At 30.6% G+C, this 18,333-nt stretch overlaps 2 protein-coding genes across 5 annotated transcripts; both read left to right on the plus strand.

The window, feature by feature from the left end:
• Positions 1-1,518: 1,518 nt before the first annotated feature.
• On the plus strand, positions 1,519-10,414 carry LOC131842165 (zinc finger protein 512B-like). The gene is made up of 2 exons (XM_059190695.1): positions 1,519-1,533; positions 9,923-10,414. The coding sequence occupies exons 1-2, from the start codon at positions 1,519-1,521 to the stop codon at positions 10,412-10,414; spliced, it is 507 nt and encodes a 168-aa protein (XP_059046678.1).
• An 8-nt stretch (positions 10,415-10,422) lies between these two features.
• Positions 10,423-17,469, plus strand: LOC131842150 (uncharacterized). 4 transcript variants are annotated; one of them, XM_059190675.1, is made up of 6 exons: positions 10,423-10,617; positions 11,591-11,752; positions 12,602-12,696; positions 13,515-13,688; positions 14,992-15,145; positions 15,954-17,469. In XM_059190675.1, the coding sequence occupies exons 2-6, from the start codon at positions 11,743-11,745 to the stop codon at positions 16,076-16,078; spliced, it is 558 nt and encodes a 185-aa protein (XP_059046658.1). In that variant the 5' UTR covers positions 10,423-10,617; positions 11,591-11,742; the 3' UTR covers positions 16,079-17,469. The 4 variants fall into 4 exon arrangements, with proteins under 4 accessions (XP_059046658.1, XP_059046655.1, XP_059046657.1 ...); XM_059190672.1 differs by having other exon boundaries at positions 14,992-16,047; XM_059190674.1 differs by having other exon boundaries at positions 10,428-10,499; positions 14,992-16,047.
• Positions 17,470-18,333: the final 864 nt, after the last annotated feature.

Consider the following 18,333-nt stretch of genomic DNA (forward strand, 5'->3'; position numbering starts at 1 on the left):
AATTTAAACTAGTTACCTACTTGTATTTGTCATTAAAATCTAGGCTAATTTATAGAATTCCATTAAATGGATTCTCTGCCTATTACAACACCACTAATAATTTTATCTGGTTCTATACATATAATAAAAATGTATCTGATCGCTGTCTGTACATGGAAGATATATGCGCAAAACTATTATTGGGGAACTAATCTGTTTTGTATGGATGATAATGATGAAGATGATTGAATGGTGCACCCGCCTACGCTAATAATAAAAGTTTACGCTGGTGAGGCACCAGTGGAAGTTGATAAGATGAGCATGAGGTCAGGTCAGTTAGCCCACCATGACAAATTCACAAGGAATTTATCACGATGGTTTCCAGGAGGAACCGCATAGTGGTCAACCTGACATGGTACATTGTGCTAGTAATAGGGTCGTGAGTCCACATTACTAACAATCCCCCCCCCCCCCCATTGGGGGACTGTTAATCGAACCCAAAACAATGTTCATTTTGTATTTGTAAGTCTGGTCATACGTCATAAGTCATACATACATATGTGTTTATCAATTTCATTAACGGCTTAACCAATTTAGATGTGGTTTTTAGTAATATATCATGATACTACAACTTAAAATTTAATGTTTGTTTTATTATAATCGGTTTACAGAAATGAAAGATATAAACTACTGTTTTTTCGAATAATAGAGCACACGAATAAGAAGTCGCTAGCTTAATAAGTTTCTAAATATTTTCGATTGATTCAGTAACAATAGCAATATACAGAATATAAAAGTTTTCACAATATTTTGAAAAGTCAATAGGATATATAGTAAGAAATAGTAGTTATCTGTATAAAGTACTACACTACTAATAAAACTACAATTCTTAAGTTAATTAAATATGTTATTGCGATGACAATAACAATTTATTTAATTAAATTAATTATATTAATGTTTTTTTTTATCTGTGACTACATTAAGAAAATAACCTTAATATTCTAATACATAAAAATTAAATCGATTTGCTGCCATTCACTGTGGTGTCCATGATAGCTCTCACTAAAGACAAATGGAGATTTATTTTGACTATTCTCCAACTTATTTAAGTTTAAACATTTAAACTTAAATAAGTTCATCTTTAATAAGTTCAAGTCATTATTTTGTGTCACTATATGTTATTTTGATATATAAGCTATACACTGTAAAGACTCATCATTCGTTCAGTAGTTTTTGCGCAAAAGAGTAACAAATATCAATCTATACTCATAAACTTTTGCGTTTATATAAAGCGGCGTCACTATGATTGTCTAGGATAATCTCCGGAACTGAAAAGATTTTTTTTATTTGGTTTTCATTATGATTACATCAATATTACAGGTATAAAAAACTTGCATCTACAGTGAAATTAAATGCAATGTCGATACGAGCCATTCAGATGCAGCATTACTCAATTTAAGGATTTCGTGGTTAGTATTTAAACACAAAACTGTCCGCCGGCCGGTTATGCAACAGTGAGTAACGTGCACGAGATTCGAAATGGCCCTTAGTAAAGTGAGTTCCATAAAATACAGTGACTGCTTCAATACTAATTTCAACCAATTCTAAGTTCTCATTATTTTCTGTATTGTGTTATTACCTAAAATATTGAGAACTATCTAAATCGCGATGCGCTTTTTTCAAATAAGCTAAACAATTGTTTAGCTGAAAAATTCTTATATATTTTTATATTATTTTATTTTTATATTTTTATAAATTCTTATATACGTTCTATGCTATGTTAATCATAGGGCTTAATTTCATTATTATTTTTTTATTTATTTACATATATACATACATACATATATATATCAAAATTTTTATATCCAACAATAATAATGAACCCTTTTTAAATAAAATAAAAGGAAAGAAAAAAGCTTTTAAAGTAATAACAATATTCTATAAACTGTCGATTGTTATCCAAGATGAAGTAATCATAGGTACTTTCAACTGCCGACATTGTGGTCACCACAACACTTGACATGTACACATTTAACCATTTTTTAATTTAATGTAACAGGAGGCGAACTGCAATCGCACTTCATATAGTAGGTTGGTTTGATATCGTTGAATTTCGTGAAATTTATTAAATGTTTAATTATGTTGAAAATATGTTGAAAAGTAAAGTAATCAAATGTGATAAAATGTCATAGATAAATAAATGTCATAATTATATATATTTAGTCGTCGTATCAATAAAACAGTATAACTTACTACTCGTATAAGACTATATAGATCTATCTCAATATATAACCACGTCATCAGAGATTTACATTCAGTCATTGTAGATTTGATAAAACAATAACTTTAAGACAATATAGATTTGTCTCAATTGAATATTAAGTAGGTACGTATTATTGATGTCTATATTTTCTACATAAATAACAATAAGTTTAATGATTTCGAAAAGTATTTAAAAAAATATAGATATTTAAAGACAACTGGTACCTTAATAACGTGCTGCCTAGTTTAGCGAGTAGTTAATATAACCCTTGCATCACTGTGACATCGGAGTTACTGTTAGATCTCAGATAGCCACTGTTGCGAAGCGGGCAACGGTTACAGGTACCTACAACCTGTTCATTTTAAAGAATAGCCACATTTTTATTTACACTAGTGGTTTTTTTATATCATGAAGGTGTCATCAAGCACTCTATCATCTGTTTCCTACTATATCTTCAAGACTAAGATTTTACCACGAAGGACTAACTGACCTGACCTCATGCTCATCTTATCATCCTCCAGTGATGTTCCGCCAGCGTAAACCTTAAGTGCAGGAGGGTGCACCATTCCATTATTATCCATAAGAAAAAAACCTGTATATATTTGCCGTAATAATAATATTTATGAGCTTCCGATGTTTTGAAGCTGTTAAAAATTTCTTGTTTTACCCGTCATACATCACGTAAGTATTGGGTGCAATAAAATAAATTTATCGTGGTAAAATTCCTGTTTATACTATATATATTATAACAACTGAATAAAGAAATATCACAGAAATAACTATATATATAAGATTATTATACCTTATTTCCAAATATTGTGTGCCAAATGTTAAAATACTTTATAGAGCCGTTGTGACAAATTTTAACAAAGTATATTGAAATGTCAGTAATATCTAAAAATACCTAATGCCTAACTATTTCGCAATCTACTTCCAGATTAGTTGAATATTGACTAATTAAAGTTAGAACTAACTATAAACAAAACGGTTCGAAAGGGACAATCGTTCCCACAGCGTCTTAGTTCTAGATTATTTGATATCTACTATTAAATGATATATATTAACACAAATTATTAAATAAAATTGATCTCTATTTAATTGTGTTATGATACATTTTAGATTAAGAACACAAGATTTATTGACAGACCAAGAATGCCTCGACGCTCTACTTTTCATAACATCATGGCAGTATAGTTTTAGTTCCAAGGACATGTTCTATATTACGTTTGTATGGTGCCTAATAGATTGTGTTACATATAGAATTGGAAAATTATCTGAGGAAGTATATTTCAATTGCTATAAATTGTATTTTACTTTTAGAAGAGAAATGAAATGAGAATTTAATTCCAAAAAGAACTAAGAAAAGTTAAATGAAACTGTCAAAAAAATAGAATAATATCAAATTTCAGATTTGCTATGACATTATATATCTAAAGCATATTTTTGCCTGAAATATCGGTAATACATTGGTAATTTCTCTGGTGTTGCATAATAGTATTATATTACTTACTAATATCGTAATATTTACTTATCTGTACATAAGCACGAATGTTATAATATTAACTACAACATTCGATAAATCTGTTGTGTGTTAGCACAAAATTGTATCAATTTATTCATTAGTTTACTTTAATTTTTACATTGTACGGAGACATGACCTTAGACATAAGAAATGTTGGCGTGATGTGATTTTTTACGCCACCATTTCTTATGTCTAAGGTGATACTTTACCAGTCCAGACCAGGCACTCTATCAGTTGGGTCACCAGCAGTTGACATACCAAAAATATAGAAAATCAATTTGCCATACTAACTCAATTTGGAACTTTTAAATATTTTTAATCTATTTAAATTCTGACGAGAACTTAAATTACCATAATATTATGTAAAATGGTAATTAAAAATTTTATCAACTGTTACAGTTCTAGATTTGGATTGATTATAAAAACCTGTTTGATAAGTGGCTTCATCAGCGTGTATGTCTGAAAATGGGTTTACGGCATGTAGGGTATGCGTAGTTAACAGCTCTAAGTAACACCATAACGTGTTCACCATGCCTTGTCGCCTTGGCTAAGGACTCAGTGGGTTACTAGTAAATGTTTAAAATATTGTTTCTATGTAGGTATTTACTTGCCACATACCTTGAAATATAATTTCCAAAGTTATTTTTTGTATGAAAAAAAAATTATACGAATTGAGACCGTAAAGGAGAGAGCCATTTCGGTAATCATGAATACTATTTATGACAAAGCAAATCAACGTAAAATATCAAAATAATTGTACTATTATATTTCGAATGCATTTTATATATTAACTCGTTGTTTTAAACTTATTTTAAATTGACGCGGCCATTGTTTATACCGGATGTTTTAGGAGACGTTTTATTTATCATCAATAATAACTACCTGTTTCTCCTAATTTCGTTTACCTTTTTTAATCCTCGGTAAATAATTTATTTTTATGCCGTTTGTTTGAATAGACAGACAGATGTACTAACGAATTTATTACGTATATTTTAGTACGGCTTATAGTTTTCTTTTCACATATAAATATCTTCAAATTGGTTGTAGTTGAAAATCAGTGTTTTGCTCTCAGCACAATATCTCCACTGAACTAACGACCTTTTTGTATTTGCTGCAGTTTACAGATAATGAAACAGATTTATTTCATGTTAATCTTAAGTTGGATGATAGTTGGATAATATATAACGTATATAGTTTTCTATATTTATAGAAGCGTAACAAACATATAAACGGTAATTACATCTAGGTAGTAGGTGAACTCAAAATAGGATTTGTATATATATATTTAGGCGTATACTAAGTTTATTAAATATATAAGACGAAAAAAAAATATTGCAATTTCATATGCACAGACTTTCATCTCTTATACCCTATCTCTCAGAGGCTGACTTTTACCTGATTGTATTTTTAAACAGAATTTTAATGTCAATTTTCGATAATATCCGTTCAGCCATTTAGTCTTGATAAGGTGTTACCTTTTTTTCGTTTCATTCTATCAAACAGATGGAAATATATCTACACACAGACAGGCACTTTCACATATTATGGATAAATATTATCGTAAGTTGGGGTCCTGAAACATAAGATCACGGCGCCGGCGCCGCAGTACTCTCAGTGTTTGAAAGAGGAATAAATTGTGATGAAATTAAATGGAGATCACACTTGGTACATAGTTAACACGTTTCTGGTTCAGTGGCACACGTGTTACAACATGCATTAGAATGCGATCATTGTGAATGAGTAAACTCGACGGGCATATACGGAAGATTCGTTTTATTTAAGTATGTAGGTAACAGTATGTGCTGATTTCAATCATTGCATATTTATAACATTGACCGTCAAATTACTGAAGGTTTTTGTTGATGTACGAAATCTTATACGCTATCGGATATGAGGATAATAGATGAAAATGAAGTCAGGTTACTTAGCCCATCGTAGTAAAACTAGTATCTTTTGATGAAAATCTTTCATAATATTATAAATGCGAAAGTAACTCTATTTGTCTGTCTGTCGCGCTTTCATCCTAAAATTACTAAACCGGTATAAATAAAATTTGATATACAGATTGTCCTGAGAAAGGACATAAGCTACTTTTTAATGAGAAACAATGTTGTAAGAGGTTGAAACAGGGATGAAAGATTGTATGGAAGGACCGTCATTTTTCATGTTTGCTTAAAATTTATTTTTAGGCTGTTAATTAAATATGTAAATATGATATTCAAAGTTATTACAAATGCTAATCCTTTAAGTGGTAAAATAAAATAGAGTACGAAAGTTTGTATAGTTATTCGACATTTCTCGTCTATTCCTAGTCTGTAGTAGACTTTATCACAGTAAAACAATAAAACCTTTTGTCTGTAGTAATAAAGAAAAGTAATAGAGAACGGGAAATATAAATCATAATATAATTTTCACTTGTGGCCCACATAAGGATTGTGATTGAAAAGTAAGTACGAGTACGAGGCAATTGAAGTCTTGGCTCACAGTAGAGACGTTAAGAAAAAGTGAAGAGGGAAATACTTCATCCTTATTAGTAAGAGACAGGGCAACATTCTTTGGAGCAGTGATTCCCAAAGTTAACTACACCGCGACCCACCTAATATGTTTCCAAATTTAGACTAATATCAAGGGCATCTTAAAGAAAAGTCGTTGAAAATTAAGCAGAGAAACAGCGCTGCAGCATTATGCTGAGCACGAACCTATTCAGTGGATGCTTTAATACATACACACGCACACGCACACGTACACGTACGTAACATTTTAATACACTATAAACAATATGGTATAATGTATCTATCTATCAAATACACTTAAAAATACTTTTTTATAATTATTGACTATTGATATTAACTGAGTTATATAGTACAAACGTAACTGAGTAAACGTACTATATAACTCATATAGTTCTATAGTACAAACTTTGCTTGGTTATGCATAAATATTGTGTCTGTTTATATTGGACTAGAACAGTTATACAAACTTTGGTTGGTTTTGCGTAAATATTGTATCTGCGTGGTTTACAATAATACATTTTTTTTGTAAACGTATAAAATACCTATATTCATTATGACTGTACCTATTTAAAAAAACTGTTTTAAAATATTTCTAACTAAACATAGTCAGAATAGTCATCATCAAAATCAACTAGAACATCCAGAAATTTGATGAACTCGATAAGGACGAGTATTATTTGCAAAAATTTGTATTAACGACTGAACACATCACTGGAGCTATATGTGAGAAAGAGCTTAGGAAGTGTTAAGTATAAAATTAAGTCCAGATAAAATCTTAGAAATATATAAAATTATGTGAATGTGCACATTTCGGTGGAAAAATAATTCCCGTGTTTTTATAGTTCTTGATCGTTTGTCCCTTTAAGCTGATAATAAAAATTGGCTACCCTAATCGCGGCATATAGTTTGGGAAGTACTGCCTTAGAGTTATTCGGACTACCTGCACACGTAACTCTGCTTTTCTAATGCCACCATATTACTATATACTTTTTTAACTATGAATTCGTGTAGCGGACTGATGACGTAATGGCACATAATCGACAGAAACCTGTGTATTTATCTAGTGTTTACCATTTATATTTTAACTTAATTGAACTAGCACAGTGATATATTTAATTTGTTTTAGAGAGGGGTTTACTTTTTATTTTGTATATATATAATCAATCAAATTTGTATATATAATCTGTATATAATTATTGGGAAGGCTTTATATTTACTATTACTTTTATTGTATAAATATGGTGTGGTCTCAGTATAGACTGACGGCTGACAGACGACATCTGACTGACAGACTAATAGGGCACCAGTGGAGGCCTGAGACGGTAAGCGTGATAAGTTCAACACTAATTAACCACAACGATTTCCAGGTTAACAAAAAATGCTACATTGTTAACGACCTTTTTGACGACCATCGGTTTAGAACATTCTTTTTCCGTTGGTAGCGGGTTTGATTCCTCGCAGGGTACAAATATTTGTATTCATGAATACCATTGTTTATATCGTCTTGGTGTTTTCTATGTATATTGGGTATCTATTTATAAAAAAAAAGTTTGGTAAGTTTACACTCTTTCCCGAGAAGATAAAAACCGTCGCTCCTAAGAATATGCTTCAATTCTTGTCCCTGACGGGTCTAGGCAGCGTACTCTGAAAACAGGGCGAGCACAATAGACCTTTGTAGGTCGTAGTGCTACAGGCACCTGACAATAGCCCAAACATCCCAATAAAAAAAAATACGGCCCACCTGATGGTAACCGGTGCAATATATGCTACCTGGAGAGCAACACTGATATCTAGTCATCCGTATCTAGTCATGTGACGTACGTGGAACCACTCATGCTATTTTTACTACCATTCCGGAGGATTAAAATGTCATTTAACTGCCTTATCTCACCTTTCAACAGAAACTCATTAAAAATAAGCTATTTGGTGGCTAAAATCGGTGAGACAAAGTCGGCCGATTTCATACAAAAAGTACTTAGCTAAAAAAATACAGCTTTATTGCGAAGAACATGATGACGATATAATTGTTCATAATTATTTAATAATTGATGTAAGTACTGGTACTTGATAAACAATTCAATGAAGTCTATTACGCAATAGCGATCACCTAAGCCACCATATTACGTGTAGGTCTAGACCAGATCTACTTGGATTTATAAATTGCTACCTAGTATTAACTTACAGTAACGAATATGTTATTGAGAAAGTACATTTTAAGAGTTGTTTATACCATCTCATTTCGTACTAGCCCGCGACTTAGTTTTATTAAGATAATTAATAGATAGCCTTTGTCTAATATAATTTTAGTCAAATTCCATAGAGTGACGTAGATGTCAAATATAATGCTAGTTTAGGGGTCGTACACTAATCACGTGACTTTGACATCATTTTGCAATATTCCACAACAGTATTTTGACCAATATCTTAATCACATACATACATACATGATACAGTAGGTAGGTATACTTTAATTTAACTTATTGTAATGTGACTTATTAAACTTATTATAGTTTTGTATATTACAATCATTTGTGGTGTAGATACCACAAAACTATGACCAGCTTGCACACTGTTTCACCTGCACGAAATTTATAGCCCGTATTATTCTGATATAAGCTATTACTGTAAGTTTCATCAAAATCCGTTCAGTTATTTTTGCGTCAAAGAGTGTCAAACATCCATCCATCCATTCTCACAAAGTTTTGCGTATATAATATTAGTAAGTATTAAATATTGTACAGTAGTAGTAGTGTTATAATTCATCAAAATTAAGTAATTTGAATAATTAATTGAAATATTTCTCAGTAAAGAAATAAGTACATTCTGTTTCACACGTATCCTTTTTAACTTAGTCAATTTTAAACTAAAAGAATTCTTTATTTTATTTATTTAATTACTGTGTTATATAAAAATAATTATTATTTAATTAAATTAATTTAAATTATTGAGCGGTATTATCATGCTTATATGAATTCAGGCCGGTTTTCTTTACCAATACAGGCTGTAAACAAACCCCGGTTCCGTACATGGTTCGCTTAGTATGTGTCCTATATGACATTATAAATACCTAACTTTCCTATTCGCTTGCACTTTCTTTCCTCACTTCATCAAGTTAGGTCTAGTCTTATTTATATTTGTTGCAATAAAAATGTTTTGTTTTCGTTGTGTAAGTATTGTTATTTGGTTTTGGTTCACTTTTAGTTTTTAATGATATGTATGTTTGCTTAGATTGTTGATAAGCGTAAAATTATTAAAATATTGATTAATCACTAAAACAATATATGATGAAATAAATCTAAATCGTCGATTTAGAAATAATGAACGTAGTTTATAATATAGTAATGGTAGTTGTTGATATAACATTGTATTAAAGTTGAATTTATTATCTATAGTAAATTACATAACTGGCAATTTATACTTCTCTGAGGAGAAACTTTTTCTAGTACTGACAAGGATAGAAAGAAATTGACAACAATTGGCTCTATAGTTAGTAGCTTACAGTTAAGAATAAGAAATTTCATTATGTGACAAAATATATTATTATGTACAACCTAGTAAGAGAATTAACATGATCATATACAGCTAGCTACAAGTCAACAAAAAGATATGGATATAACAATTAATATGAATTATATTTCATTTCAGATCTTGATATACATTTGCATTCAGCACGCAATTAGTGCCAACCCCATTAAAAGAGAAGTAGACACATTGCAACCTTCACACATTCCGACGCGTCACTCAATATCGGAATATTACCACAGAGTACCAATTGCAGTACCCCAACCGATACCGATCACAGTTCCGCGCCCTGTTCCATATGCGGTTCATGTTGGGGTGCCGGTGGATCAACCAAGGCCAGTAGCAGTGGCTGTACCACATCCAGTAGCCCACATTATACCCCGACCAATCGCAGTGCCGATCGATCGACCATTCCCATATCCAGTTGCGCATCCGGTACCGATAACGGTGACGCAAGGTGTGGGTATTCCTGTTCCGCAACCGTACGCTGTCTCTGTACCGGCTCCGGTACCAATAAGAATACCGCAACCCATTCCAGTTTCGGATGCACAGGTGCAATCACAACCAGTAGTCATTTCACAGTCCGCTGTGACGTCGCAAGCTGCCGTATTGTAGTCCCATCAATATTTTTGCAAATACTTATGTGAAAATGATAAATACAGTAATAGTAATAAAGGGATAATCTAAGCATTTGGTTAAAGTAAATAAAAGAAATGGATTGACAAAACAAAGAATAGAAGTGACGTGATATGGAAATGTTATCCTTATCTGTAATCAATAAAGGCAGATGACGTAATATTTTCTAGATCTAACAGAAGGTGTATTTGCCTGTCATTTGTAGGATATAATTTATCGTAATAATCATAATTCTAGGTTATTAACACTGTATATTTATTAAATTCATTTATTAAGTTTAATGTATAATAGTATAGTTTAATTAATTCTATTAAAGTTTAGTGGTTTTGTTAATATTACTAAAATGCTATGTCACGTTATTTTCATACAAAAAGAGAAAAGTACAAAGAAAAGCTTTATTAATTAATAATTATCTTATAGATTAATACTCCAATGTTTTAAACTACGGTTGTGTATATTACGATACAATAACAATACTATTATATATAATATTCACATATGCAGTATGTATATATATCGTAATACGTAGACATTATAGACATATGTATAAATAAAGCATTATTTCATAAGAAATTGTACATAAGTATTATAGATTAAAAGGTTTTTTTACTTTATGTTTTTGTTAACACTTTTAAATTATGTATACTTATGTAACGTATATAATTTCCTCCCTATAAATAATTAAAATTATTAATGTGGAAATGTATTAAATATATTAAAAGTATATATTTTTTTAATTCTAATTTTTTTATAGTTAAACAACAGATTTATATATACAATTTGTATTACCTATTCATTATGCGAAACCGGTATGTTTAACAATTACTGTAATAATTGTATACAAGAAAATTGATAATGGTCGCAAGAAATAAATATTTATTTTCTTATTTATTGACAAAATTGTATTTAATAGAGTGTATAATTGTGGTTGGTTATATAAACTTATACAAATCAAATAATGAAAAAATATACATTTATATTATATATATCATTAACTAGACTGATACGGATGTAAAATTATAATGTACGACGATGTATTATGTGCAATACGCATTTGTTTTGGACAATTTCTAATTTCAATAATAAATCCTTGATAAAAGCTATTTATCTATATGATTAACACTGGCGTTGATAAAAATGATATCTTTCTTACAGTACTTTGCAAACAGCGAAACACGTAACAATTCAAAGTATGATTTATATTTGTATTGAATAATATTTTGGCGGTTTCTAATTTGTAATAGACTGTTTATTTGTTATTGTTTATTTATTGTTATTTGTGCAAACATTGTGTAACAGAAACAAAGATGAAATCAAGTAAGTAGTTGCTGTATTTTATCGATTGTATAGATTTATTATTATCAAGAGACATTAGTGCTATAAATTATTATGATTACTAGATTTTTATATGTATTTTTGTCTTACATAAACTAATATTGCTACTCGTAGATTAATTTATATACAAAGTACAGGTCTGTATTTTGTGTTCGTTATAGAAACGAAAGTTAATAATTTTTAGCGCCTTAGCAAAACATTTACGCAATGCAGCAATAATGATAATTGATTTGAATTAAAATATTAGGCTGATTATTTGTAACATTTAGTAATAAGTAAATAACGATAATTATATACGTATTTATAGTAGATACCATCTATTAGATACGCAGTTTTGCTGTCTTTATGTATTAAATATATGTAATATTCTCGTTTCTGTTTGTGATTGAATGATATTTACTTGTCATTTATATGATTTATTGGTACAAATTAAATATAATATTATATGTTATAATACCACATAGCAAACAGCCTGTCGGCCTGAAGGCCTGAATTAATTGGCAACTGTTGCCTATAGGTACGGCTTTGTTTACCTTCTGCGCTAAAAAATATACCTACCACAATAGGTAGGTACATGAAAACGATGATTGATATTCAAATCGGTCCGAATTCGATCAATAAATGAGAAAATCGTAACGCTACCGGTGATCAGGTATGAGATAGATGCCACAGTAGATCAGACGGAGGTGCCACACAGACAGCATTATGTGGTAGATTATACTTCGATAAATTCTTATCAATACAGTCATAATAAACAATGCTGTAAATAATGACTTTTATGAATAATCTCTGGTCATACGAAATGACTGCATGACTTTGCATAATTTTCAGGATTTCCCTTGTCGTTAGAAAATATACCGAGGCAGGAGAAGTTCCTTGGCTTATCCCTTAAATTCGGAAGCATCGTTGCGGGACTTCTTGTTATAGTAAGTATCAATATTCTTTTTGATGTTACCCTAATTTATTTGTCACTGTAAGAAATTAAGTTTAAAAACATATATAATTCTTAAGATTGTAAACTGTCCATAAATAACGAACTGAACAATATAACATATTGATCTTCTGTAATTTATAATACATCTAAGTTATGAATCGTCTATGATTAATCTCTCATGTAAACATAAATAATATTAAAATACGAGATATACCCATAATCTGAACTATGTTTGTCGATTTAGTTTCTCTTATTTTTAAATCGAAGTTTACTTTTAATATTAATACTAAAATACTTATCAAAGAACATGTTGCACATGTAGGATCATACACGACTGTTATCTTAGATGGGGTTGTTAGAGACATTTTGAATTGCCGACGTCGTGGTGAACTTAACACTTGATATGCTCACAGTTAACTCTAAATATTTGAATATAAAAATACAGAGAGCAAAATCTTTCGCGCGGTCTCTCAAAATAAATTTTGATGTGCTGGCCTCGATGCTCCAGCGGTTTTGCACACCGCCTTATTTCCGATGGTCGTAGATTTAATTCCTAGCACAATACAAACATTTGTGTTCATGATTGTCTGTAGTAGTCAGGATGTTTCGTATGTATAGAATGTATGCATTTATAAAGGGACTTTATTTATTTGTTATCAGTGTTTCTTTCTCTGGAGAGTCAGTCAGACATTCTTGCTAGGATTGCATTATATTCCCGATCTGTCTATCATTATTCAAGCATTTGATTTCAGCTTGTTTGTTTTGTATGGCACTTGTACAAATTTAATAAATATTCTTTTCTATTTTCAGCTATACTCGTTGCTAACTATAGCAAAATATTCAGTATTTCTGACCGTATTACCACAGTATATGTCCAGTTCGGATGTCGACGATGTTGTGGTATATGTGATATTGCTCGGAAGTACTATATCCCATGCAGTCACTTTGTTCCTGAGCGCTTTGATGCTGGTTGGCGTGTTGAGGGTAATTTTTTTAATATAGTTACACATTTGCACCATAGATTTGATAATATAATTAGTGGTATTTGGTAATTGGTATTCTTACATTATAAGTTAATAATGTAAAGTTACAATAATTATTTAATAGAGCAACACCTAAGCTCCTTGCTCATTATTCTTGTGATAAAATGACACCTTTCCGAATGACTGGTAGATTAAAAAATAAGTACGACTATTTATATGTACTTGGATTGAAGTATTTGAATAAATAATATGATATTTCTAACCAATTCTAGTCTTTACTACTATCCCGTAATAAAATATCACGTGAGCTTAGAAAATTTCGACCTGGATTTTATTACTGCGGTGTTTTTTATGATTCAAAGCATACTTCTATTTGCATTAATTTATCTGGTTTTACACGAGTACAATTTATAAATATCTATATATATGACAGTAGAAGGTATAAAATGAAAGTCACTGTTATTATTTAGAATTTTATTTCTCACATAACAAATTATTTTTCAAATCATTTTTAAGTAATCGTATCATGTTAATTTATGTTTCGATGATAGCAGACACATCAGCTTGTTTGCCATTACCATAAGTCGGTTCCGATGATAAGTGGTATAAGTCACCTATGGCCCATGTTCACATCTATAGACTACGGTTATTACTTTTAATTTTGACATAACTGTTATACTATTAGTTTTAAAGCGATTTCCGATAATAAAAAAAAAATCGCATATCTTTCATACACACTTTTAACAGAGGTAATTTGTATTAAGTCGCATGTTTATGTATGTATCTCAGTATCACCTATTTTAGCCGCAAGTTTGTTTTATAAGCTGTATGTTGTAGGGTTGAAGGGTAGAGACGGAGCAATTAAATTTTAATGAAATTAAATAAAAATCGTAGTTTTCGAAAATGACGACGAATCAGGTGCATCACGTGATAACGTGATGTTCGTGGTGCTATTAATGTATAGACGATAGTTAACACTTACCATCAGAACAGGATTATTTTTTTATGCATGAATGCTTTTTCAGTTGTGTGTAGAAAAAACACACAACTGAAAAAGTAGGAACTACCAGTATCTTGGACATATAACGCGAATTAAAAAATATGGTCTCTTGCAATTAATAATTCAAGGAATAATCCGAAAACCGACGAACACCGGGCAGTGCCGCCCGTCATGGTTAAAGGACTTAAGATTTCGGGATTAGCACTAAATCCCTGTTCAGAACAGCGTGGACAAAGTTAAAGTCGCCATGATGAGCGCCAATCTCCAGTAGTAAAAAAATAACAAATGTTCTTACTATTTACAGGAAAAAGACCACCTGATGAGACCTTGGGTGATATGGGTGTCAATTCAAGTCATTGTCTCACTAGTTCTGTTTGTCTTTTGGAGCACCATGAGTATGATCAATAACTTTGCTGACAACTCTCTATTAGCGTACATATTTGAATTAATAATTATATGTGAGTATAATAATATAGAAATATTATTAATTTATTTTCTGTTTAATGATCGTGATGGAAAAAATGTTTTGTTTGATGGCAAAATAAGAGATGGTGCTAGACTGGTATCTGAAATATATTTATGCTAAGTATAATCTTAACTTAAACAGTTAACAATGTACTAACTATCATAATGACATAAGACTGTTATGCTATATGCATATAGTCTTTAAAGTATTTCGTTAACTTTATATTCGTTAGAATGAGAGCTTGTGCTATATTCGTTTGAATAGATGAACTATGTAGAATTTTTAGCGCCATGTAATTTATAATAATAAAGCCTTGGGCAATTAGCGCAGCGCCATCTAGTCCCAAGTTCCAATAACTTGTGTCATGGATACTTGACATAAATTCTTAGATATTTTTTTGTTAGTATATACATAATATAGTTATAGAACATACAGACCGATACAAACAATCATACTCATGAATATCAATGTTTGTATCATGTGACGAATCGAATCCGCGACCATCTGCAGTAACGCGGTATGTTAAACAGCTAGACCACCGAGGCCATTATTAAAGGTTAACAATATAATGTAATTTATATGCTCATATTATATGAAATGTTCTTGTTTTGTATATGTTTTCCGTTATTTTTTATAAACATTGCTTGTAGTAGATAGATAGTACCTATACTATAAAGAATTTAATATATTAAGGTTGAAATAGTGGTCTTATCGTTAAAGCAACTTCTTCCAGAAACTTTTAGGTACCAAAAAAATAGAGTATCGTTAATTATTATAAATTATTTTTATCTTTTTTCCAGTGGGACGTGTCTACACTTTAAGTCTAGTAGGCAGCTATTACAAACTTCTAGAAGAAGAGCGGGAAGAAGCAGAGCGTTTAAATAAACTTTTAGATAATAATAATTCATGTTACTCTACTGTATAATCAATTACATGAATGACAATATAAGTTATTGTTTTACTTCAGAAATAATATACTTACCATACTGATATACTTTCAATATCCAATAATTCACTAATAATCACAGAAAACAGAAGTAACCTGTTCTATGATAACAATAACAATAATAATAATTTTACCTCCATAAATTAGACACAGATTTTAACATATCCCATTTTACTTTAAATGGTGTAAATAAAGAACACTCAGAAGTTACAAATAAATCTGCAAATATGTTATGTAGCCATATAGTAGCAACTTACGCAATCAATATTTTGGTCTGTGTGGATTTTCATTCATTTCATTTCAGTGTCGCTTATTTTAGCTATAAAATAAGCAAAATATTAGTAGCTTAAGTAGCTTGCTTTGTAAGGTGTGTTTCTGTTGAAGAGTGTGATTAGGCAATGAAATCAGAGCCTACGAAGCATGGCTTATAGTATGAGTCCTCTGGAATGTTGACGCATGAGTGCTATCACGGGTGTGGCAACATGATAACCGAAGTTCTGTTCATATATAGAGGCACCGGTTACTGATTACCATCAGGTGAGCTCTCAGCTAATTTGTTTTCCATTCTAAACACATAAACTAAACTAGAAACGATAAGCTTAACGGTTTGTTTCTGGGTCGTATTGATAAATCCAGGATTCATCACCTGTAACGATGTCTTAAACACGCCGAGACGAGCCTGCTTCAAATTTATCTTTCATATCATGGTACCATTCCACCCTTGCCTGCTTCTGAACAACGATGAGATTATGCGGCACCCAGCGTGATCCTATCTTCCGCACCAGTAGATACACGTGTAGAATCTCGTGAAAGTTTCCTGATCCAATCTGCAGTATAAGCTGAATCTCTTGGTATGTAACTTGTCTATTATCTTAGATCGAATTTGTCCCTGCTAGCACGTTTTCTTTCGTATCAGCCGTCAAAGGGCAACCACTTAGAAACGATAGCTTAAAAATATGTTATTAAATTAAATTCTAGGTGATGTAAATAACTTTATTGCTATAAATCTTTAAAAAACACGATAATGATAATGCATTTATCGATAATGGTAATGCATCTGTTCTTAAGCAATAGACAAACTAACATTGTCATTATTTATCGATATTGTTGACGAGAATAAATATTAAACGAGAATAATTGATTTAGGTATATCACATTAGAGATTAGATTGAAGATCACTAATTTTTATATTAGATATCTAGGTGTCGATCATAGTGATGCGACTCCTGAATGACGACCCTTGGACCCTTTAATAGTAATTTTATTTCATTTTAATATTAAGTTTTTAATGTTAATACAAATTTTTGGTACAATATTTACATATAAGAGTTTTTGTATAGATAGAAAAAATATATGCCACACTTTATTTACAACTCACTTACTCTATAAATTATTTTATTTGCCCAACAATAATATATTTATAAACATAAATAACATGACAATAAGATCGATATCAACCTATATTAGGGATCAAATGCATCTAATGAAGTACAAGTATGAATTAGAAATTTCTACAGTTCTTACAGAAATTACATTTATTGTTCTAAATTAGTTTGGTACCCAGCGAACATTAAAATGCTTTTAAAAATACATACTATTTGGTATTTCCTTTCGATATAATATTACATAAATACTTCTTACATGTAAGATGTGCGAGAAATTTATGCTACTACCTATAAATGACCTACCTAAAAAATAATACAAATAAAGACATTGAATTTGTATATTATATAATTTGTATATAATATTTTGCACTTTTCATAATGAAATTTTGAAATACTATTCAATACAAACAGTGCGTGTGTACATTGTGGTTTTTATCAAGCACTATCCCTGTTTTACGTCATAAGATATAAATTTTTATATATCATATTTATTCAGCTGCGTCCGTACACTATACTATACATATATAGTGTGCATACGTAAAGACAGTACGATGAGAATTTGGCTCATGATTTTGTCACTTTTTATATGTTGATGCGTCTCATTAAATAATCAGTAAAGTGACTAAAAATTATTTCATATTGACTACGCTTTTATTATGTGACTTTGTGGACTGAGCGACAATCTGCAATTAATGATAATGATTTCACGGTAGTTGGTTTTACCGAGGCTACAGCATATTCATTGTATACCTAGGGTAAATACTCTAGGACTACAAAATACCATGCACATCAATACTATAAATTATATTCCTAGGCTGATTATAGAAATTTTATTTAATATACTATAAT

Source organism: Achroia grisella, unplaced genomic scaffold, assembly GCF_030625045.1.
Source record: "Achroia grisella isolate CSIRO2021 unplaced genomic scaffold, CSIRO_AGI_Agris_v1 utg2138, whole genome shotgun sequence".
Classification (NCBI taxonomy): domain Eukaryota; kingdom Metazoa; phylum Arthropoda; class Insecta; order Lepidoptera; family Pyralidae; genus Achroia; species Achroia grisella.

Coding starts and splice junctions, on each gene's coding strand:
- LOC131842150 (XM_059190672.1), top strand. Junction 12,697..13,514: donor TTGCGGGACTTCTTGTTATA/GTAAGTATCAAT, acceptor TTCTATTTTCAG/CTATACTCGTTGCTAACTAT. Junction 13,689..14,991: donor TGCTGGTTGGCGTGTTGAGG/GTAATTTTTTTA, acceptor TACTATTTACAG/GAAAAAGACCACCTGATGAG.